The 22,716-nt window shown below is 33.7% G+C and overlaps 2 protein-coding genes across 3 annotated transcripts; both read right to left on the bottom strand.

Moving 5' to 3' along the window:
- Nucleotides 1–3,792: 3,792 nt before the first annotated feature.
- Nucleotides 3,793–10,434, bottom strand: LOC137824080 (protein FLX-like 2). The gene is made up of 4 exons (XM_068629533.1): nucleotides 9,597–10,434; nucleotides 5,756–5,901; nucleotides 5,557–5,654; nucleotides 3,793–4,531 (listed from the first exon to the last, which is right to left on the bottom strand). Exons 1-4 carry the CDS (start codon nucleotides 10,127–10,129, stop codon nucleotides 4,073–4,075), a joined length of 1,236 nt encoding a protein of 411 aa, XP_068485634.1. The 5' UTR covers nucleotides 10,130–10,434; the 3' UTR covers nucleotides 3,793–4,072.
- A 1,015-nt stretch (nucleotides 10,435–11,449) lies between these two features.
- Nucleotides 11,450–21,440, bottom strand: LOC137825555 (cell division cycle protein 27 homolog B). 2 transcript variants are annotated; one of them, XM_068631247.1, is made up of 16 exons: nucleotides 21,216–21,440; nucleotides 20,197–20,269; nucleotides 19,888–19,997; nucleotides 19,548–19,594; nucleotides 19,141–19,238; nucleotides 17,260–17,561; nucleotides 16,848–17,003; nucleotides 16,223–16,430; nucleotides 15,446–15,672; nucleotides 15,237–15,302; nucleotides 14,237–14,356; nucleotides 13,380–13,456; nucleotides 12,769–12,888; nucleotides 12,460–12,679; nucleotides 12,042–12,323; nucleotides 11,450–11,855 (listed from the first exon to the last, which is right to left on the bottom strand). In XM_068631247.1, the coding sequence occupies exons 1-16, from the start codon at nucleotides 21,318–21,320 to the stop codon at nucleotides 11,805–11,807; spliced, it is 2,262 nt and encodes a 753-aa protein (XP_068487348.1). In that variant the 5' UTR covers nucleotides 21,321–21,440; the 3' UTR covers nucleotides 11,450–11,804. The 2 variants fall into 2 exon arrangements, with proteins under 2 accessions (XP_068487348.1, XP_068487349.1); XM_068631248.1 differs by having other exon boundaries at nucleotides 19,363–19,594; nucleotides 21,216–21,396.
- Between the last annotated feature and the right edge of the window lie 1,276 nt (nucleotides 21,441–22,716).

The following is a 22,716-nucleotide window of genomic DNA, read 5'->3' on the forward strand; positions in this document are numbered from 1 at the left end:
TTCTCCTTAATTTATGGAACGACCAATGAATCTTGATAACTGATTTATTGAATATATTTAATGATGGTCATTCCAAAAGTCTTGAAATTGTAACTCTCTTTTGAAAATGTGATAAACGTTAATTATCCACTATATTTTTTTAAAGAAGTCTTTTTCTCATTCTCTATATAAATGAGCAAGAGCAACATAGAGAGAAATGATATAATAGATATTCACTGTAGTGTGAGATTCGAAATCCTAGTGAGATGCAAGAGAGACATTGTATTACATCCTTGTTAGGTGAGATTAAGTGTTATCCTCACAGACTAAGAGAAACCAGCGTTGTAATCTTACTTTCATAGTGAAGACATTTTTTGTACTAGGTTCCGTAGGTTTTACTTCTCAAATTAAGAAAGTTTTTTACCTTAAAAATTATCGATGTTATTTTCTATTTTGCTATATTTTCTTCTATTTGTTTATTGTTTTTGTAAGTACCCATTTTGTATCTACATTAAAAAAGGAAGAATTAGTTCTGATGACTTCACTTTTCTAATTCTAGGACTTCTCAATGAGTGTGTTTTTCTGCCTTTCTTCTTCAACTTCTTTCTCTCTTGTGCCATTGTAATTATGAACCCTGAAGAAACAAACAGTTATAGCAAAACAATCAGCAAAGAAACAGAAAAACCCAAATCAGGAACCAGCAGTGAACTAGCTAATAAATGACAGGGAAAGAAAACTCATTTTCATTGTGAATGTTCTCTTGGGATAGTGGGGGCCATGAGACCCAACCAACATGTTCTCTTGGTTGGAATTTGGATCATGAAAGCACAGCTCATGAAACAACGTTGGATGTGATGTAACTAAAAGGGATATATATATGGATATGATCACACAGGAATTCACACTGCTCCAACCTCAATGCATTGAGATCACACACTGAGATTAGTAATCAGACTCAAAACTAGCAACAAAAATATGCGACAAACATATACATCAAGTAGGAAGATTCAAACATTGAACATTTGGTTACTCCTTGTAACTTTCCTAATGCACCTTAGTTCTAACACTTTCATATGAGTAGTGATGTTAACATATATATTCACCAAAATATTACCTAACATTTTGTAAATATCAATTCAATCTTATAAAATCGACTTATAAGATGTTATTTGTACCTATCTATAAAATATTTTTATTTGTTTTTATCTTTAATCGATGTAAATCTCCTAACTCTATAATTGTGATTCATATTTGCATGCATCAGATTCAGACACGTTGGATTAAGTTATCCATAAAGATATTTGATAGATTTGACAATGACAGAACATTAAAAACTCTTTAGTGAGAATCTGTGCAGTCTGAATGTATATTCTGTGCCTGTTATATATGGGCATGTACTTGAACTGAATAACAATCACAATCAATTGGAAGAAATCCTTATCGTAGTGCTCAAATGAAATTCAGTTTAACAACTCTTCCATTCATGTCATGATTTGCTTAATCTCATAACTCGAATACTCCAAACTGAGTTTCACAACAAATTAGAGCATCAGATTAATTAGGTACATCATGAGAGAAGCATAATGATGCTGCACACTTGTGCATTCATCATCTCTCATCAGCAAAACACATTTTCTCCTTAATGGATGACAATAACATTGCTGCTGTAGGAAAAGAGAAATCCAAACAACATATTTTGTTATGGATTAAACTTTAAGTAAAGTTGACCAAATTACAGTTTTAGTCCTTTTATAAGAACTTCACCAAATAATAAAAGAATATTAAAGGAACTATGTTGCTGTGATGAAAGAAAATATAATATGTTGTTGAAGTATCTTTTCTAGATTCTTCCATGTTAATTGCTAACAAATGTAATAAAGCTTATAACCTACTATATATCAATTCAGGGACCATACCTTACCTAAAATACAGCGTATATTTAAAGTGACAGATGCCATATATCATATCATGCCCAAGGTACAACACTGTTCATGTTGGGTTTATTTATGATTATATGCTAATTTTTTGGTTTCGCATTTAGGAGTTGATTCTAAATTTAAAACTTATTTTGGTGTGTTTATATGGCTGTTTAACATCTCCTATTCGCCACCATAAATGTCTCTGTTGGAAGCTTCAATCAAATGCATGCATATGCAACTTGCATCTAAACATGTGGTAGCTTTGTTAATAATATAGAGAAATTATGATAGATTTTACAAAGGCTCTTCCAAATCCACTCATAACGTTGAATGAAATGTCATAATCAGAAGTTGCCAACAACACATGTATAACTAAGTTATGAACATGCTAAGAACACCTATAAAGTAGGTGCTTGAGTTAGATGGTATTCTGCAGAACCGGATGCAAAGTGGCGTTCCTCCTCTCGATCTTCGGTGTCTCGGTCTTGCGATAAAGGTAATTACAATTATATTTTGATGTATGGGTCGAATAAAGAGTATATATAAGAGTAAAATGTCACAAATTCAGTATCCTTTAACCTTAGAGCGTATACCGATTTGTAAAGATTGTATTGGGCTCCTGGATTATTAAGCTAGATGATGTAGGTTCAAATATCAATCATAACTTTCTGGAATGTTTACTGTTTTATTAATTACGTTTTTTTTATTGAAAATGAAAATTAATTTTGGAGTCTAATTCGACATGCACAAGATGTTTTCAGAAAATAAGCTTTTGAGTTAATTTTCTATGGGAGTTAGAAGTCAACCTGAAAATGACTCTCTGATACTTAAGTAAGTAAGAAGACAAAGATGATAAATTCTTTATTAGATAATAGTTAAGAGTATGAGATAAAATATATTGTATTTCTTAAAGAGTTAGTATTTATAGATTGATCAGGTATGAACTATTATGAGTCTTTTGAATTAACTATATAACTATTATTTAAGATTAATTGATTAAAATTTATAACAATTATTAATGGAAAGTAAAGACTCGGTTAGATCACCCAAACTATTGATCATTACCAATTTATAGGCGAGCAAGTACAACACTACTTTTATTAATTACGCTACTGAATCATTAGTCATGAATTAGTCACGGAATTGGCCGAACACCGAAGAGATTTGGTAATTTCAGGAACCTCGGTGGGACAAATGTGTTTCATAAAAATTAAACTAATGATTAAGAAGAATCATACAGGTGAAACATCTTATGCTTATTGTGGTGCTAAAGTTGTTTAGTCTCATCGGTATTTAAAAAAAAAGTAATGAAAAAATACTTTATGAAAAATTACTGTATATATTATATAATGGTAAAACCTACTCGAAATATATAAAAAAATTAATGAAAATAAATATCACTATTTATTTATATTTACACGCAAGGAAGTTATATTAATAATAAATGGGCATAAATATGAGCAACGTTAAATAAGTCCAAATTATTCGAGAATCTATTGATATTGTTACGTAGTTATTTTGATAACCTGTTACGTAGTACGAAACGAAATGGTTCTGATCTATAAATAACTCTGTTGACCATAACTCTGGAAATGTTCTTTGGACCAATAATTATATACACAACATCCAACTCGGGATGTCAAGCTCCCTATTAATATAAAAAAATCCATATTAGACATTCTAGAGCTGTATTGCAATCTTAACAAAACATTCAAGTAAAAAAATTACACAAAATTCCCCAACCCAAGCATTGTAACTTTTTTTAAGGCAATTAGCTAAAATATAAAAAAGTATAATTTAAAAGGTAAAAAAAGGCTTGAAAATTGAACAAAAGTAGACAGGAATATGCATGAAGTAGATTGAAAAAAAAAAATTGAAATCATTTAATCGAAGGTTAAGGCAAGAAGTTAATAAAATTAAACCATCCCAAATAAATATATAGGCAAGTTAGATTGGTACTCTGTTACCAATTTCATGTACAGCAATTATACGCTGTGAGAATGCATTCCCAATAATGACGAACATTTGTTTCCCCTCTCGTCCACTATGCACATTACAATAAGATAGGACAAAACCAAACGTTCATGAGACAGACAGATGTTCCAACCATTCAGATTTGAATGACACTTTATAATTTTGAGTGCCATGAATGGCGTCTCCCAGACTCAAGGTCATCATCTCCTACCAGGGTTTACACCTCGAGTAGCTTCATATCCACCTCCACTACGAGCAGGCGGTGTTGCGGATCCATAGGGCATATTGTTCACCGGTGGAGCATGGCCATGAGGACCACCAACCCCTCTTGACTGTGCATCATAGCCAGATGCTCTCGATGAATCGTAAGCAGGTCCTCTCTGCATATCATATCCTGAACCTCTCTGTGGATCATAGGAAGTTCTTTGAGCATCAAAAATTGCCCCCCTCTTGGAATCATAGGTAGATCCTCTAAACGCGTCGTAACCAGTCAGCCTCTGTGTGTCGTAAGTAGGCCCTGCAGATGAACCATAACCAGGTCCTCTGGGAGCATCATAACCAGTCCCTGCAGGAGCTGGACCAGGTTGAGCTCCAGCAGAAGCAAGTGTAGTAGCACTGCCACCACCACCCCCACTGGCAACAGGGAGGGGACCACGTCCCTGTAAAACAAAAGCATTCGAATTCAAAAACAGAATCAACCTAAGAAAATGGCCCTCCTAATTAGTAAATCTTACATTATCAGCCACGTTTTTTGATACACAACACAGACATTTCAGATCAGTATTGGAACCGGAGTTTTATTTTTTGGCAACTCTATCTATAATTATCCCCAATTCAGGGCACAAATGCAAATGACCCTTCACCATAAATATGGATGCCTAATGCAAGATTAGGAGCTACAATATATTTATTTTAATAACTGGTTGTAATATAGAATTTGCATTCATGATTTTGAATCTACATCAGATTTTAATATCAATTTGAAATTCTAGTTTTATACCCATTGCTTGTGCCCAATCTAAATGCAAATTAAATCTTTCAATAGTTACACTATATTTAGCACTGTTTTTAGAGGAGCAGATGTTAGAATGTAGCAGTTGAACACAAAGCATCTATTGCTACCACTATATTATTCCAATTTTGTCTGCACACAAATAATACACTAATACATTCCCAATTGTTATCATGCAAAGCACCTACAGGCATGACAACGAGCATGATAATCCTATAGATTTTGAATTTCTTTATCATGGTAACAAAAGCTACTGTTTATGTTAATTCGGTACCATCAGAAAGGTGATTATCATAGATTAATGAGTAACAAAAGCATAGAGAAATCAGATAAAAGTTTTTGAATTCAGGTTTCTCCGTAATGTAGGAGACAAAATTAAACTCTAGCTAGGCATTTAGTTCAAAAAGTTCATCACACAGGTAGTGTAATAAACCCAGGAACACCTCATTACTTCCTGATACAAGAGGCAGATACTAATCAATTACCATTTGCAAGCATTATTTTGTTTACTATATTTAAGAACAAAGAGTTTAAAAAATAAATAAAAACAAGAAAAATCCACAGATTAATTTTATTAAAAGATTTGAAAATTAATAATATTAGAGAATGAACAAAATTACTGCACTCCCCCAAGAAACCCAAAGCAGCGTAACACAGGGAGGCATCACACACCTGCATAACAGAATAACCATCTTCATAAGCATTTTGTCCCACAGGAAGACCAGAAGCCTCGTTCTCATTAGTTCCAGAGGTGCCACCATATGGCCCACCTGAATTTTTATTACCAGTGATCAATCCACAAATCATGAAAAATTGAGGGCCAGGGGCTCTATTCTAACACAGAAAACAGGTATGAAAAGGAGATACGTACTAGTTCTCCGATCCACATTAGCAGTGTTTGTAAGCTCGGCTCGAAGTTTTTCCACTTCCCTACTCATAGAAACATAGTTCTTTTCCATCACCTGAAGTGACTCAAGGTGATCATTGTATAATTTTTTTTCATAGTCAAAAGTGGCCCTGCATGACCAGAACAAAAGATTATCAAGGGCACTAAACATAGCGGTCTGACACTATGCCAACATGCTGTAAGGAGAGAGTGGGAACAGAAATCAAATTGGTTGGCTTTGAAGTTGTCTTGAGAGAATTATGGTAAAAAGAGGCAGATTGAAAGTTCAGAGTAAATCTATGGTAAGAATCGACTGGAAATGATAAATGGGTTGCTGTTGGGATTCCAAATAGAAAGGCATGAGAATGGAAGCTTCACGATCAACCAAAACAGGAACCTACAGCTGCCAAACCCGTTTTTAACATGTATGTATGCCTACCACATCCTAATCACACTACCTGAACCAAGCCGGCCTAAAAGGTTAAGTATGGCTAGGTGACTCAGTATCTCTTGGTTGAGTAAATGCCCTGGCTAGTAGGTTGCTAGGCAAATCCATGGATATTGCTATTGAAGAGACTCCCAAGAGTGTCAATCAAAAAAGACAAGGGAAAAGACCTCAAGATTCAAGTTCAAACACTCAGTTCAAAACGAAATAAAACAAGCATTGTCTTCATTCATAATATACAGATTCCAACTACGGAAGTCATGCCATCAGAATCTATACTCAAGAAATTAGGATTTTCAGTAAAACAGTCTCCCGGATAAATTCAAACTAAAGAAATGTAAGGTATTAATATTGACTTTAATGAGATCCAAAGTACTCAGCTTCGATTAACAAAAAAGAAAATTTACCAGAGATATAAATTACACTGAGGAAAACTTGGGGAGAACTTTAGTGACTGATTAAGTTAGATAAAACAGACTGCAAAAAGGATGCTCAGTGACCAAGTCTCCACCATCATATGGATAAATGAAATGGAAACAGAAGGTAGATCAAAAGCAAGAAATTAGGTATCAACCTAGGGTTTGATTGTAATATACAACCAAGATTTATGGCAGATAAATAATACAACACATCTTGGAATAAAGTATTGCACCCTACTAAAATAAATCCTAATCTTATAAGAATTGAGTGAGTTTGTTTTACAAAACCACATTAAATTCCCAGGAATCATATTTCCTAGGAATATTATAGCTAGGAATGTTTTCTAAAATTCAGAATAATTTAAATTAAAATTCAGAATAATTTAAATTTAAAATAAGAAAAGAATGAAAGTTATAAGTATAATAGCAAATAAATTACCATATTCCCATGAGAATATCACTTTCCCAACCCCTTTATCATAGGAATAAAAACTACTAAAAACATGGAAATACAGGTTTCCTGAGAATAAATAAATTCCTAAGAATCACTTTATAACCTACTAACAAATATGGGAATAAATATTCTCACATTCTTATTCCTGGGAATAAAAGAAGCAGTAAAACAAACCCCCAAAGAGTAGCAGGGAACCCATTTCTAAAAGGTTGGATTCTTTAAACAAGAAATTTTATTATAATCCCAGCTGATGTGCAATCCACAGACATGAATCGAATCAGTTAGATTGGAAAGAACACAGCAATAATAAACAAACCAGGCTCAAAATTAAGGGGACACACTCGATGTTATTAAAAAAATATAAACTCCAGTTTTAAAAAAGAAAGGCGTACTACAGTTTATGAGGAGCTCAATGTAGCACAATTTATGGATAAATAAAACTATAAGAGAAAATGACTGTCATGGGCACATCTTAATCACGGGGAAATGGAGGAGATGAAGGATGACATGAAAGGAACACTATAAGATACACATACTACAAGATTACCTTATAAAAACAACAGAAAGGAAAACAATAATAGCAATACACACTCATTGGAGTGCATGAGCTGTCAAAGCTCATTCAAAGTCTGCGGAAGCCAAAGACAGATGACAGAGCAAAATCCATGAAAATATTTAGTTAATCATAACAACTGTAAGGGTAACAGCCCCATGAAAAACATAAGCAGGCATCGTAAGGTTTTTCTGTGCATTCATTTTTCTTTTTGATAGAACAAATTTCGCAAAGAAAAGAATCCCTCTAAAACTGATAAGAGACAAGGTTAAATATAAAAACAAAACTCTTAAATTAGTCAACATAATTACTCCAGAGTAAGGGGACAAACAATAGATTAATAACAATATAAACACATGTTCAAAAAAATAAAAAAAAATAAAAAATGAGCTATAGCACAATATATAGGAGCAGGGAGCAAGTGTTAGCTGGCATACTAAACACACATTTCAGGATAGAGGCTTTAGGAAGTCTACAAGCCTCTTTAATATTACTAGTACTAATCCCATATTCTTATTATGTACCACAGTTCAAGCAAAAAAGACTGCACCCTTGAAAAGTGAGAATTGATTCCTGAATGTGGTACAAGCTACAAATACGTTCTCTAGACAAATACATAATAACATTTTCAGAAACCATGTTAAAAAGACCCGAGGCTCTATCCACCTTTGTGTTGGATCTTCAAAGGGGAAACACCAAGGAGAGTCGCATCAATGAGCTATGAGTCAACCCATAAAGATACTGTAACATCACTTCCTACCCAAAACCGTAAGACAATGAGTTTGTGGGTCTTCTTTATATATTGCTCAACTTTGCATTTCATCTCAATGTAGAACTCAAACTTTGGTTCCCTAATACTTTGGACTACCACCTACAATGAATCTTCCAAACATGTACGTGGCCAGATGTAAATATCGAGAACAAAATCTCTATTGCTTTGGGGCAGGAAGCTTAATGATAAGTTATAATAATAGAGTTCTAAACATTTGACAGAGCACAAAGCTTCAATCATAACACGAGGACCACTATTGCATGTGGCCTTTCACTTATCTCTGATTTCAAACATGGAAAACCCATCATGAGTTAGCAAAAACCCTCAGACATCAAAGAAATGTTTCTATCCTTGTAAACACAGGCAAAACAAGATTTTGGAGGAAGGAGAACCTTTTATAACTGTTAGAATAGGTACTAAATGTAGTTAGTAATTGTATTGGAAAACAGCTATTTGATGTACCTATAAGTTATTTACTTATTAGCATTAATTACCTAGATATTGCTGATGTAATTTTTTCTACAAATAACAAAGATCAGCTGAATGATAATCAATCTCTTAAGCTCTTCTTCTCGTATTTTAAGTCTTAAGTATAACATTTTGGTGTAACAAAACCTGTCCAGTTCATTGGTTCCTTATATTATTACCCATCTATCAAATAATTTAAATGATATTCACTTTCTCTAATAATCCCAATTCCTCCATTTGCTACCACTCTTCACAATATTTTCCACTAAAGAAAGTTCACACAAGGAATTTCCCATTTTAACTACCTTATTTGTTTTTTTTTTCACTACTCCAAAGATATGTTATGTTATCAGGTTATATCTCCATCAAATGTTTATAAATGTTAAACAAATAGACACAACTACCTCTAAACTTACCAATTGCCACATCTCTACAATATCCCACCCTCCGCCACGACTAACAAAGAAACAAAAAACCACATCGTGAATTTTACAGGCATAATTGCATCGCATCCCTTATAGAGACAGCTAGCATTCCAAACCACCTAGTCCGCAACACAAGAAGAGATGTCTGTATAGAAAACAACATTTAACCAATGCTTTCATATACGTAGTCGCTTCTACACCATCATCACAACACTTTTTCTAAGAAGACCCGTTACACACCACAGCATAACTACACATCTAACCCTAAAAAAGAGGCAGAAGAAGGATACCTGCAATGCTGATACTCCTGTCTGAGGCATTCAAGTTCAGAGATAAGCGCAGGGATCTGAACAACATCAGCATGAACCCTCTGCAGTTCCTGAGTCAAGTGCTGCGCTTTTGAAACAAGCTCATCCCTCGACACAACAAGGTTCTGCGCCTCCCCACGGGCCTGTTGCAGCTCCAGTTTCACGCCCTCTGCGCTCTGCGCCTCGCTCTCCATCTTCGAGATCTTCTCCAACTGCGCGCGCACCTGCTGCTCGCGCTCCCCCTTCATCGCCGCTACGTGCGCGTGGAGCATCTGCAGCTCGTGCTGCGCGGCCGCTAGCTCCTGCCGCAGTGCGCCGTGCGTCGCTGCGAGCCGCTGGTTCTCCGTCGCCAGGCGCTGCATCTCCGCGTGCTGCGACGCAAGCTTCTGCTCCATCACCTGTGGCGGCGGGAGTAGATCGAACGGCGACGCAAGCGGGTGCGGCATCAGGGCAGGACCCGTCGGGATCGATCGCCGCAGATGCGGGGGCGGCGGCATGCGGCCTTTGCTTCCCATTGCTGAAGATTACGGAGTGATCGTGAAATTAGGGCACAGAGAAAATCGAATATGAAGAACTAGGAAATTGAGGTGATGAAGAATTGAAAAAAGGGAAATGGGAATAATGAAGAAAGATATAGAGTGAGAATAGGGGCAGAGAGAATGTGAATCGAAGAGGGTTTCGAAATGAAAGAACCGCAAAAACCCTAATCCAATTACGACAAAGGTATTAAGCAAGATGGTTTGGTCACAACAACCGGCCTCTACGGTGTGGCATGGTTCCAAATTTTCGCTTTCATAATCCACATTTTATTTCTCAATATTTAACTGATTAAAATTTTGTTTTTAATTTATAAATAAAAAATTATTTAAATTTTAAAAAAAATATATAATTTAACTCTAAGTTAAATTTGAGAGATTAAAATAATTTTTAAAAATGATTTTTTATCCTTCAAATTTTCTCTATAAAATTAATGAAAGAGATTTTTTTCTTTAATGTACATAAATTCTTTCCGTTGTAACATTTGAGTAACTGCATTTTAAATTAAAATAGTTGTCTTTAAAAAAACAACAACTTACAAAAAAAAATTGTCTAAAAACTATAAAATATATTTAATATTATTTTCACAAAATTATATATTAAATTATATTATTCTTAAATTAATTATTTATAAAATTAATATAATTATATTTTTTAATATAATAAAAATGTAAATACACTAGCAGTGCACGTATTTTCCCTAAAATTTAGAAAATAAATTATATTATTGTTAATTTAGTCAACTAAAATCATATTTTCCTATTTAAAAGACTGAAGATTATAATTAAATAAAAATAATAATTATTTTTAAATTTTTATATGAATCAATTAACTCAAATTTTCCCATAAACCGAAACCAAAATTACTTATTTATTGTCTGTGGATGATTAATCAATCCTTAAACCACTTGGTCAACCTAAGGCCTGTGTCACTAATAAAGTAAAAAATCTATCATAATGTACATAATAACATAAATAATGTACATTTAACAAAGTTACATTATAATTATTGACTATAACTAAAACATAAGATATTATAACATAAATTTCTACGTGTAAAATCTAAAATGAAGAGTGTCAATGACTGAATAAGTAGCACGCTTTTTTGTTCAAGTTTAGTTTAGAATGTGTGCTAATAATAGGACATTCTGTATGTAAATATGTTAAGAAATATCATTTTCTGTCTTGGAAAATGTACCCATTGAAAGCGATTACTTAACTGATATACTTTACCCTACATTTTGCAATTTTTAAAAATGAAGAAAAAAAAACTACTGAATTTGCTGAGAAGTAACAAAATGGCAGTCCAAAATGAACATTGATTTATTAACAAATGAATGGATTGACTAAAGATACATGTAGATTTCTTTAACACAACTATTCGTACACGTTAAATAGGAGCTTCTTGGCACCTCTGTTACATCATGTCATCTCCTTTTAGTATGTGAATCTCGCACAAAACTCTGATCACTTAGAGAGATCCTTCTTTTGGATGGGCGAGATGGCTGCATTTATAAATACTTCTCAAGTAGCTGTACTGCTTCAACGAACAATCTTGCCGAAAGCACAAGCACAGCCAGCCAATTCCTTGTATCCAAGGATTCAAATGCAGGGTAATTTACACAAGCTAGCATTATGCACTTCATACATCTAGCTACAAGTTGTCTTCCATCTCGTCTGGTACATGTAATTTCTCAATGGCAGCCTGTTAAAGATGAAGTTTCCAGTTGCATAAGAAAATGTGACAGCAAGTTCCAACAGTGTAAGAAAAGAATACAGACATAACTGAATTTTCGCCCAACCAATCAGAAAGCATAAAGATAAGTTAATGCAAATGTAGAAGCTGTTGACCGGTTTACAGCAAAACTATTGATATTAGAAGCTAAATCACCTTGATTGAAGCAGCATCTGTTGCAGATGGTTTCAAATCCAGAGATATACCGTAATGAAGCATAGCTCTCTCATGCATGTTACGCCTTTTGTAGATCCTGCCCATCAAAGCATAAACACTGCTTTCACGAGGTGCGTACTCTTTAAGCTCCTCTAGGACTTCCAATGCCTCCTCAAACTTTTCCAAGCTCAAGAGTATATTGGCCTTCTGATACATTGGAAGGGGATTCTTTTTATCCGCTAAAATAGCCTTCTCCATTATCATCAGTGCTTCTTCGCTTCTCTGTCGAGCATACAAACAGAACATAATTTCAGAGTTCTCGAGATACTACAAGATACAAGCCAAGGACAAACGGAGTTTTTATTTTTGTATGTACTAAACCCTAAACCCTAAGATCAGTAGAATAAGAGGCACTTACCTTCAAAGCATGCAAAGCAGTACCAAGGTATGACATTATTACAGACGAACGTTGATTGATTTGAAAAGCCATTCGAAAATGATGTTCGGAGAACTCAAACTTTTCTTGGCGTAGATATACCATTCCAAGTCCATACCAAGCATTATAATGCCTTGCATCAACCCTGAGCGCACTCTGGTAGCATTTGATTCCATTCTCAAAATCTTCTAGTGCAACATACCTGTAAGTAGCGATGAATTAGAAGACCACAAAGAGTTGCAGAAGTTACTCAGACTTGGGATATAATGTAAACAAAAGCACTGGTCATACTCGTGTCCACAAAGGGTGTGTGCATACGCAAATCTGGGATTCAGTTGAACAGCTCGCTGAAAATTCTTCAGTGCAGTTTCATGATCCTTTTGCAGGCTGTAGCAATTACCCATTGCACACCTGCCAAAGCATTCAACCACAATTATAAACCCAGATAAAATGATAATAATCATAATAGAAAATCCCAAAAAAGCAGAAACATCTACACACTCACGGTTGTCAAATAGCAGGCAATGACAATAAGTATACTTCATGAAAAGGTTTAGAAAAAACATAGGTCAGGTAAGAAAAATAGTGATGTACACAATTGGGCTAGATATGGAAGAACTCGTATGTCAAATGGAAGTAGGTAAGAATATAGATGCTAAAGTTATCATATATGTCTGAAATGTGGCATAAGCCGACAACAAATGCACTTGCAAACATACAGCAAAGTTTTCACTCACCTCACATGGACATTTGCCTACACAAAACCATGCAATTTAAAGCATTCTGATAAAGTAAACATGGATGATAGCAAGTAGAAATGACTTCTAAAGGAAATAATTTAAAAAAGAAAAATATATAAACCAGTACATTTTGAATAATCAGCAAAAACATATGAAGCCTACCAAGACTGAGGAGCTAAACGATCAGTGGATATCAGTTCCTGAGCCAGGTAACTTAACTTCATATCCTCCTTTAGGTGCTGCACCGGAAATAACTTAGTCACTTGGTCAAGCAATAGGCATAACAATTAGACATTAAATAGAAGCATGAAGCTAAGGAAAGACAATAAAACAAAATAGCTCTAGCAGGCTGGCTATGTCACACAGTAATTTCCATGGTGCTTTTGTAGCTCCTAGATGAGTGCCATTAAAACAAGGAATTGTTTATATAAATAGCCCATAACATCAGAGAAGCGTTAGACTAAAAAATTCGCAGCATAATTTTACTGCAGGCTGATATTATTAAATATAATACTTTTCTCCAAATGGTGCATCAGACTAGTAAGCAAAATTATCTCTCTTTGGATTTCATCCTCAGCTCCCTAGTATCGTGAATTTGCTATCACTAATAGTGGCATATTTTTCTACCAAGAGGCTCTATTAATTGAACCACCTACTAATCCAAGTCCCAAAGGCAAGAGAGGAAATCAAATCACATGCTTTATTCATACTAGAAACTTAGAAACTGAAAAAACGTCTCATTGTATAATTATTGTACCTTGGTATATTTTAGATATATCAGATAATCTCTCAAGAGTGATTTTCATATCTATCTTCCTTATTTAAGGATTGGGATAATTAGCATAAATATGGGTTAGTATATTACGTTTTGAAACACACCACCATCATTCAGATTTTGTTCTGGCTTTTCATTCTTCTCCTCCTAAATCCCTCCAGGTTCATCAATTCAAAGAACATCTATTATTATTATTATACAATATATGATATTACAGAAACTAATGAATGTAATATAAACTCACATAAAGAACTGTTGAGTATACATCCATTCCTTCCAAACTATAAGGCATAATCTGACGAGCAAGGCCAAAGGCCTGCTCAGCTTCTAAGTAATCAACCAACTCAAAGTACACTTTTCCAACCTGGTTAAAACATCCAAGCATCATATTAGGAATAGTTAGTAATGTGCACCGTAATAAAATATGAAAAAAAGAATATGATAAATCCCTTGTGTATATTGAACACAAACGGTTATATTTATATAGAAAAAGAAACATATGGGCTAAACCCATTACATAAATAGAAATATCTAACAATATCTATAATATCTCCTAATATCTAATAATAAGAACCTCTAGATCAAAAACCATCAAGAATAGAGCAGGTCTGGGCTTATGTTTCTGAAATAGATGTGTTTGGTTTGCAGATGTCAACTGAAAATTATGCATCTTGTTGAATTATCTCAAACTGCCGTTTCATCATTTTCAAGATAAAAAGAATGTGTTTGAGTTTGTATTTATCAATACATCCAATCTCATTATTTATCCCTTTTCCTATTCTCTTACTTTTTTTCCAACTAGACCCCAATTTCAACATTATTTAACAACCTTGAAAATATCAAATAGTTCAAGTGCAATGAAGAACTACGCCAGTAAAGAAATTGATTGGAACAAAGAATTTAAAAGATGCTACAGAGCACAATCAGAAGGAAAACGAAAATAACTATGAAGAGAGTATAACTTTAGCCAAAATTTTACTCTATTTGAAACCTAATTTCCGGTATATTCTACAATATGTCAGAAAGATTACAATCTCAACGACTGTGGATGAGAATATAAGGAATCTAGAAAAAAAAAATTAGTTGGAAAATGGAAGTAACTCCATGAAGGAAAAATCTTTCTTTTCTAGGTACAGCCAACAAAACATTGGAATATAGCTTCATAAATCTGAATGTTGTATAATGCTAAATCAATACACAACCTATAAAAGACCAGCATTTGCTAGCAGAGCAACCAAAATTACCTGGGAAAGAACCCACCCAGTATTGTAATGCTTATGTGGAAGTTTCATGTAGGTATCCAGTGCATCCTGTTTCACATACAAATGAACATGCATTAGAAAACTAGTTCTTCTATCATTATTCCTTTCTTTGTAAAACCTAATAAAAAAATTAACAAATAGATAAATACAAATTTATATATCTTTTAACCAAAATGATAATGAATTAATACCTGACAACTATATGAGTAGGCAAGTCTACAGCCTTCACCAAAAATTCTGAGAAGGGTCAGAATTTCTGAAGCACCAGAAATGACTTTTGAACCACTCACTGTTTGTCCACCAATTGGAACATTTGTTGCTTCTTGTTCATAAGATTTAGCATCCATGGTAGGAGTAGAACTAGGTGTTGATGATGTGACATTTAAACGAGAATCATCAAGAACATCGTTTCGAGTTCCTAAAGATAAAAAGGAGGATATGTTAATATTAGCAGTTCAAAAATATTTTATATATAAGAAAATTGGAATTAACATTATGTAAGAACTTGGGAGTCATACATTAGGAGAGCAAGTATAACCAGTACAGCATCAGTACTAGTAGAATAAATAGTATTGTTACCATTTTATAATAGATATAGCATATAATACCTGAATGTCACGATCAATATCATTATTTAATTATCTATATCTATACTAATTCAAATTTGGTAATTATTAATTATTGCACAGTATACTGGTATGTCTGGTATTTGGTGTAGCCAGTGACCAACTATAGCCCTTTTGGGTTAGCCACTCTGAACTGCTACCAAGGATTGCCAGCTATGCTTATAAATTTTTGAAAAGGCAATAGCATAGAAGAAAATTGCATAAACAAACACAAAATCTTTAGCCGGGTTGCATTTCTTCATGAAAAAATAAGTTCCACAGTTTCAAAACAATCATCTTCACAAAGGAAAACGTAAATACAATAGAAAAAGTTGTCTTCTATATATAGAGGCTCATCATTACCTTCGTCAGCATTTTCGTTGGCCCATGACTGCCCTTTACGAACTGCCATAGAACGAAAGGCCATACTGCTAAGCTTTGACCCTCCAAGATACTTAGAAGAATTACCAGTTCCATTTCCAGATACAACTGTCGCATTAGCATTTAAACTTGCATCACTGGATAGTCTTGAGCTACGTCGACCAGAATCATTAAACAATCTTCCCGAAATCTGAAACAATTAAAAACAGAAGAACAAAAAATAAAGTACTAGGAACAGAACAAAATGGAAAAAAAAATAAAATGCAATCTATAAAACTACAGCAAACAACTGAGAGTTTTTTTTCTAGCAAACATAAAAATTTCTTTAACACCAACAAAATTATTTATTCCATTAACTCACATCATGTCAAATATACTTAGAAGTCTACTATTACATAAAAACTAGAATGTATAATATAAACAATAGAAAACATAGATACTGAGGAGTTGCAGATAATTTAAGCAACCAAATCACGTGCATGCTTGGTTTTTATTATGTCAGACTGGGGGTGGGAAGTGTTTTGGTCAAGATCTCTTAACATGTTCTCAGTCAAGTGATGCACAGGAAGCAGACAGCAGAAATCTGTGTAGCAATAAGGTCCCCAACCTTACGTAGTTTTCCTTCATCCACAACCTTTCTTCGAGGGACTTGAATGATAGAGTTCACCAATGACTTAGGAGAACTGTCAGTATTAAGTGTGCTCAGATTTTGGCCATTGGGCTGCATATTCCTACACAAAGGGGGTGGAGCAACACCTGACAACTACAGAAGAGGTGAAAAAAAATATCAAATGTTGTAAAGAAAATTGGGCATGAAACACATTCAATAAACCAAGAAACATCCATTCATATTTACAGAATAACAGGGCACGTTTTTACCAATGTTTCTGATTCTGACTTATTAACTAACCATTTTCAAAAATCAAAATTACAACAATGACTCAAAAAATTGGCAGTTTATCCAAAATATTGAATAAAAATTAATATGTATATATGATATGAAATTAGATGCAATTTACCTGTGTTGCCATTGGAGATGGGGTGTTATAAAATGATATGTTGGACAGACCACTATTTATTGGTTGAGAAGTTCCTCCTAAAATAGATGCCCCATGATGATTTCCAGGAATATCCTTCAGGCCCTGCATAAGTTTCAGATGCCTAGGACTTGTGTCTTCTGAGGCAGAGTGTTTAGTGTCAACTACATTACAATCCTCGGCTGATGACTGCAACTTAGGGGTGGTCAAGCAATGTAGGTATTGCTTTTGTACACAAAGAGCAGCTGCTTCACCAAAAACTGCAGTCGCATCTTCAGCAGCACCTAAATATTCAGAAAACAGTATAGTGATAATTGATGAGGACAATAACATAATTAAGGACAAAAAAAGACTAGAAGTCTACAACTCAGATATATTAAAAATTTAATATAAACAGACATTAAGTCTAGTTTTGGCTTTTAATTAGATACAATCAACCTTTACAATTATCCATTTGTAGTATTTTGCATCATCACATAGAAACTGTGCAGTTTTTAGAAAGTTATAGCTATTCCAAACTAGTCCAGAGTGATAGGTAATTTGGTAGCAACATAAACATTAGTCAACTTGAAAAACAACCTTTTATGTGAAGTTGTGAAGTCACATTCATCACTAAAAAAAGTTTAAGAAAAAACAGAGAGATTCATTAAATTTCAAAGTAAAAAAAATCAATCCATCTAACAAATTATAGTAGCCAGCAATTTGCAAAAACAAACACTTCCAGACCTGGCAAAAGAAAGGTAAAAGTAAACTTAAGTTTGGCCCAAAAAAAGCAATTAAAAACACAAGTAAATGCATTTGATCAGAAAAGTGGAAAATTTATTCATTTGCTAAGTTTAAAATGAAAATCAGAGTGTTATTTATTTTAGAAACATATTCATGCTTGCTATGCATATATTGTGAAAAGTTGAATAATGTGTTAGTACCAACCTCACACAATCTAGAATTCCTAGGCAAGGCAGTGGGGTATAGATACGCTCATAAAATCAATTATAGCTATCAGAAATCAAATAATGAATAGTAATCATTTCAATGCAAAGCTATACTATTGCAATCTTTACAGCAAAAGAACTCTAGAAAAACATTAAAACTTCAGTTTGAATATCAACATAATATTATCTTTATGATTATTGGATATCACTTGCACACAAAAACTCAAATTTGAAAATTTAAGTTTATATATACACACATGCACACAGATTAGTCCACAAATGTACAAAAGGACGCAGGCAATTTTTTTTCTCACAATTATTTAAATATCTAATCTAACAATAAAGTTTAACAAAAATATTTACCACTAATTTTAGGGGTAAAACGAGATATTGAACCACCACCAGAAGGAAATTAAGCAAACATCAGCTCAAAATTCTATTTTTTAGTTTTTGTTTTCTTCAAATTTATATATATATATATATAGGTCTTGATGAAGGGAGACAAGGTCCACACCTGCCCCCCCCCCCTTCCTTGGATCCATCCATATATATAAATATAGATATATAACCCGGAAATCTTCCAAAAAGTAATCACAAGCAGTTCTGCCCATCAGAAACATCTATATATTAGAAAGTGCATAAAATTGACAGATCTCAAGAGTCAAAACAAAGAGCATCAAGGTGGCACTAAAGAACATAAATACATTTTTAAGTGGTTATGTTGGAAAAAATCAAGAGTTAAAAGCAAAGTGGGATATAATGATTTCTAAAGCATTAAGATTCCAAGGCCACTTTTTCTAGGTTTCCAGATCATCACATGAACAGAATGCTTAAATGATAAGCATTGCGTTATTCTGATACCATATCATTGCCTATTTAAAGGAGGGTGGCAAGCTTTCCCAGAGAGCAATTTGAATATAATAATACAGACCTAATATGCACAACTCCTCATAAGCGGCCCACATTAGAGGATCCATTGATAGTGCCTGCTTAAAATGATGAATGGCACTTTTCCTTCTGTCAGTGTATCTGAAAAGAAGAGTACCAAAGAGAATTTAGAAGGGTGAACATATCAAATGTGGCATGCTTGCACATACAGAGATATGTGAATCATACACACAACTATATAGATATGCTTGCACTAATCTTGTACCTTTTGCATAAGCCACAAAGAGGCAAGATGTGAATATAAATTTCAATTATGTCTGCTTTAATGTTAAGGATGTACAATTATAATCTGCTTTAGCCAGGATCAGACCATTCCCTTTTAAATAATATAAAAAGAAAATTTCAGGTAAACTGATAAAAACTATATGGTAAGTAAGACTGGTTAGCAACCTGTAAATCAACCCTAACAGATAATGACCAGCTGCCCCATTTGGAACCTACAAAGAAAGCAACATAACATAAGAGTCATTCTACTTCTCCTAGCAAATGTATTATTGACAAATTATAAATAATAAACAACTTAAAGCCAAGCAGCATGCTATAACTAACTCATACACGAATAAAGAATTCAAGAAAAGTAAATTTGATAAGGAATACACAAAAATAAAAAAGATAAAAACATAACCAGTGATTTGAGACAAAAAAAAAATGCTAAGACCTCAAAGACACCATTAAAAAAGTTTGGAAAATCATTCTCAATTTAAAATATATTCTGAATAATGTTTTGTACCTCTACACTGGGCTCGCTAGCAGGACATAATGCTGTTTCAGCTTCACTAAGAAGATCCATTTGAAAGCAAGATATTGCAAACAAGTACCGGGATTGAGCCATTTGTGCCCCTTCAAGCATTAAGACAAAATGAATAACAAGAGATACATAATGAGAAGCACAACTATGAGGTGATAGCAAAATGAGGTAAGAAAACATTAGCTATTAAAAAAATCGGGAGAAAGACAAGGAATGATTATATTTCAACCTAACAGGATTAGGAATGAGATTCCAAAACTGGTCAGTGCATATATATTGAAAGAAACATACCCTTTAAGATGTGATATGCAGAATAAGCTTGATTATTCTGCAAGTAACATCCCGCCAACAACTGGAGATTTGTCTGTACAGTATCCAAAAAAGATAGTTATCAAACAAAACTATGAAGAGTAACAATATCCTTCCGAAAGCAACTTTGAATATATACGCACACATATTTCTAAAGAAAGGACCACAAGTAAACAAGAAGAAACACTTAACAAAGTTAAAAAGATAAAAAAAAACTTCAGTTGAGCATGCCCTATGATTCTTGGGCACAAAAAATAAGAATACACATCAATTCAAAGTGAACAAAGTCTAAACATCGCACTGGGACATACATAGATATAAATATAATATAACACATAACAAGAACCAAGTCCAAACTTCATAATGACTTTTTTCTATTTAACTAATTTCTGCTTCAGAGTTATTGTAAGGTAAGCAATTCAAGGAACAGGTCTCAGTTCGTAAGGGCAGCACAAAATATCTCCTCACCCTTAACCCTTTCCTAAAACAGCTACACGTAGTAAACAGTCCTCACACGAAAAGAAACCCTTTCACTGTTACCAAACAGAGCGAGCACACACGCAACTTCAAACTTTGGAAAAGGGAAAGCCATCATGTATAAATACACCACTCTCACAAAAAAACATCAAGTATAAAGTATAACGAAGAGCCAGATAAACTATAAGCTTAGAATTACCAACGCGAACCCAATTTAATCGTACTAGTGCACTGTGAACAAGGAGGGAAAATTTTTGCAGTCCACATAGATCGTGAAGCTAAAAGAGGAAGTCGAATCCAAATCCAAATTCCACCAAAAAGAACCAAAAAACCAACTACCACTACATAAACTACAAAATGGACTTGAATCAAATAAATAGCTAGGCATGAAACCAAGAGTCACCGATCTCGGAGATTACAACGGTGAAGTTTTCGGAGCTTATAACAGAAGTAGAGAATCTTCCATTTCCCTTTTCTGGAATTTTGCGAGGAAATTTGAAGGAAAATGAATAGGGGAAAGGTACCTCGGTGGGGAACTCGGCGCAGAGACGGTGGCAGAGGAAGATGGCGTTGGCGGGTATGAAATGCCGAAGACTCTTCTGCACGCAATCAACTAGTATCGCTTCCATGGCAGCTTCCGAATTCGATTCAGAGAGAAAATGGAGGAAACTAAAGGGAAAAAAGAGAGGGTTTTGGTTTCGGTTCAAAATGAAACGAAATGAAAATACGAAATTGGTAAGGCACGTGCCTTGTCTCCGATTTCAAAATAGGTCACGTGACGTTGTTGATTTCAAATGTTCCGTTGCTAACAGAAAAAAAAAAAACAAAAAAAAAATGAATATAGAAAAAATAAATAAATAGGAAATAGAATGTTAACGTTTGAATGGATGGGTGTGTGATGTTCACAACCCAATTAATTAATTATTAAAGGTTGGCACCACAAAAGATAATTTTGGACTGCACTAAATATATATAAATAAAAAATCAAAATATTCTTAATGAAATGAAAATTAGGATTTAAGTAAAATGTGCACTCAACTCACACCCAATCCAGCAGTATTACATCTTTTTTTCTGTGATTATTGTGAGAAGGCAGCGCGCAGAGAAGGAGACTAAGCCACCGGAAAAGGATTGAAGCGAGCACGCGCTCCCTCCTAATAGTGATCACACAAAAAAAAGGTGCAATATTGTCGGGTTGGATGTGGGTTGGATGTGAGTTGGGTGCACATTTTACTAAACCCTAATTTTCATTTCATTAAAGGTATTTTGGTTTTTTTTTTATGTATAGTGGGTGCAATCCAAAATGATCTGGTGCAGATAGAATTTGCCTTAATGATTTACTTTGCAGTTGCTTTAAAAATAAATTTGGTGACATTAAAAAAATAAAACAAAAAATAAGCTCATTATGTTGATTATTCAAAGCTGATAAAAAAAATTAAAAAATGTTGTTTATTCAGTAAAATAGTGCAGTTTCATTTGTTTATTACCGCAATATACAAATAAATATTATTTCTTCTGCTGCCTTAAATATGATTTTCACAACTTTATCAAAATGATTTCAATTTAAATACTAAAATATATATTAAAGTTGTATTATAATTGAACAACATATAAATGTCACCATCACAACATACAACTATTTTGTTTTTCTCACTCACCCACTTTTTTTTTCTGTATACAAAGAATAAACTTCAAGAGTAAGAAGTCTAAATCATAAAATCCCAAAGAGTAGAAAAATGTTATTGTTTTTTTTAATCATCTCTTTCAGCCACTTCAATTGATCATGGCTTCATCAAAATCATAAAGAATCATCAAAATCATGGCTCACATTTATAATCATGGTTCACACTTATAATCATGGCTCACATTCATTTATTAATCAAAGTTAACAAAAAAATAGTATATACTATTACATTAAAATCAACATTTTAACAATGGATTGGATAGTATCAGAATCACAAAATTGTGTTAATTAAAACTTAATGTATAATGTAATAAGTTAAATAAAATAATATTTTATTTTAA

Source organism: Phaseolus vulgaris, chromosome 8 (assembly GCF_000499845.2).
Source record: "Phaseolus vulgaris cultivar G19833 chromosome 8, P. vulgaris v2.0, whole genome shotgun sequence".
NCBI classification, from domain to species: Eukaryota; Viridiplantae; Streptophyta; class Magnoliopsida; order Fabales; family Fabaceae; genus Phaseolus; species Phaseolus vulgaris.

Coding starts and splice junctions, on each gene's coding strand:
- LOC137824080 (XM_068629533.1), bottom strand. CDS start 10,129: ATGGGAAGCAAAGGCCGCATGCCGCCGCCCCCGCATCTGCGGCGATCG. Junction 5,655..5,755: donor TAATGTGGATCGGAGAACTA/GTACGTATCTCC, acceptor ATAAAAATTCAG/GTGGGCCATATGGTGGCACC. Junction 4,532..5,556: donor ATGGTTATTCTGTTATGCAG/GTGTGTGATGCC, acceptor TTTGTTTTACAG/GGACGTGGTCCCCTCCCTGT.
- LOC137825555 (XM_068631247.1), bottom strand. CDS start 21,320: ATGGAAGCGATACTAGTTGATTGCGTGCAGAAGAGTCTTCGGCATTTC. Junction 17,004..17,259: donor CATCTCCAATGGCAACACAG/GTAAATTGCATC, acceptor CCTCTTCTGTAG/TTGTCAGGTGTTGCTCCACC. Junction 11,856..12,041: donor CAGATGCTGCTTCAATCAAG/GTGATTTAGCTT, acceptor CATCTTTAACAG/GCTGCCATTGAGAAATTACA.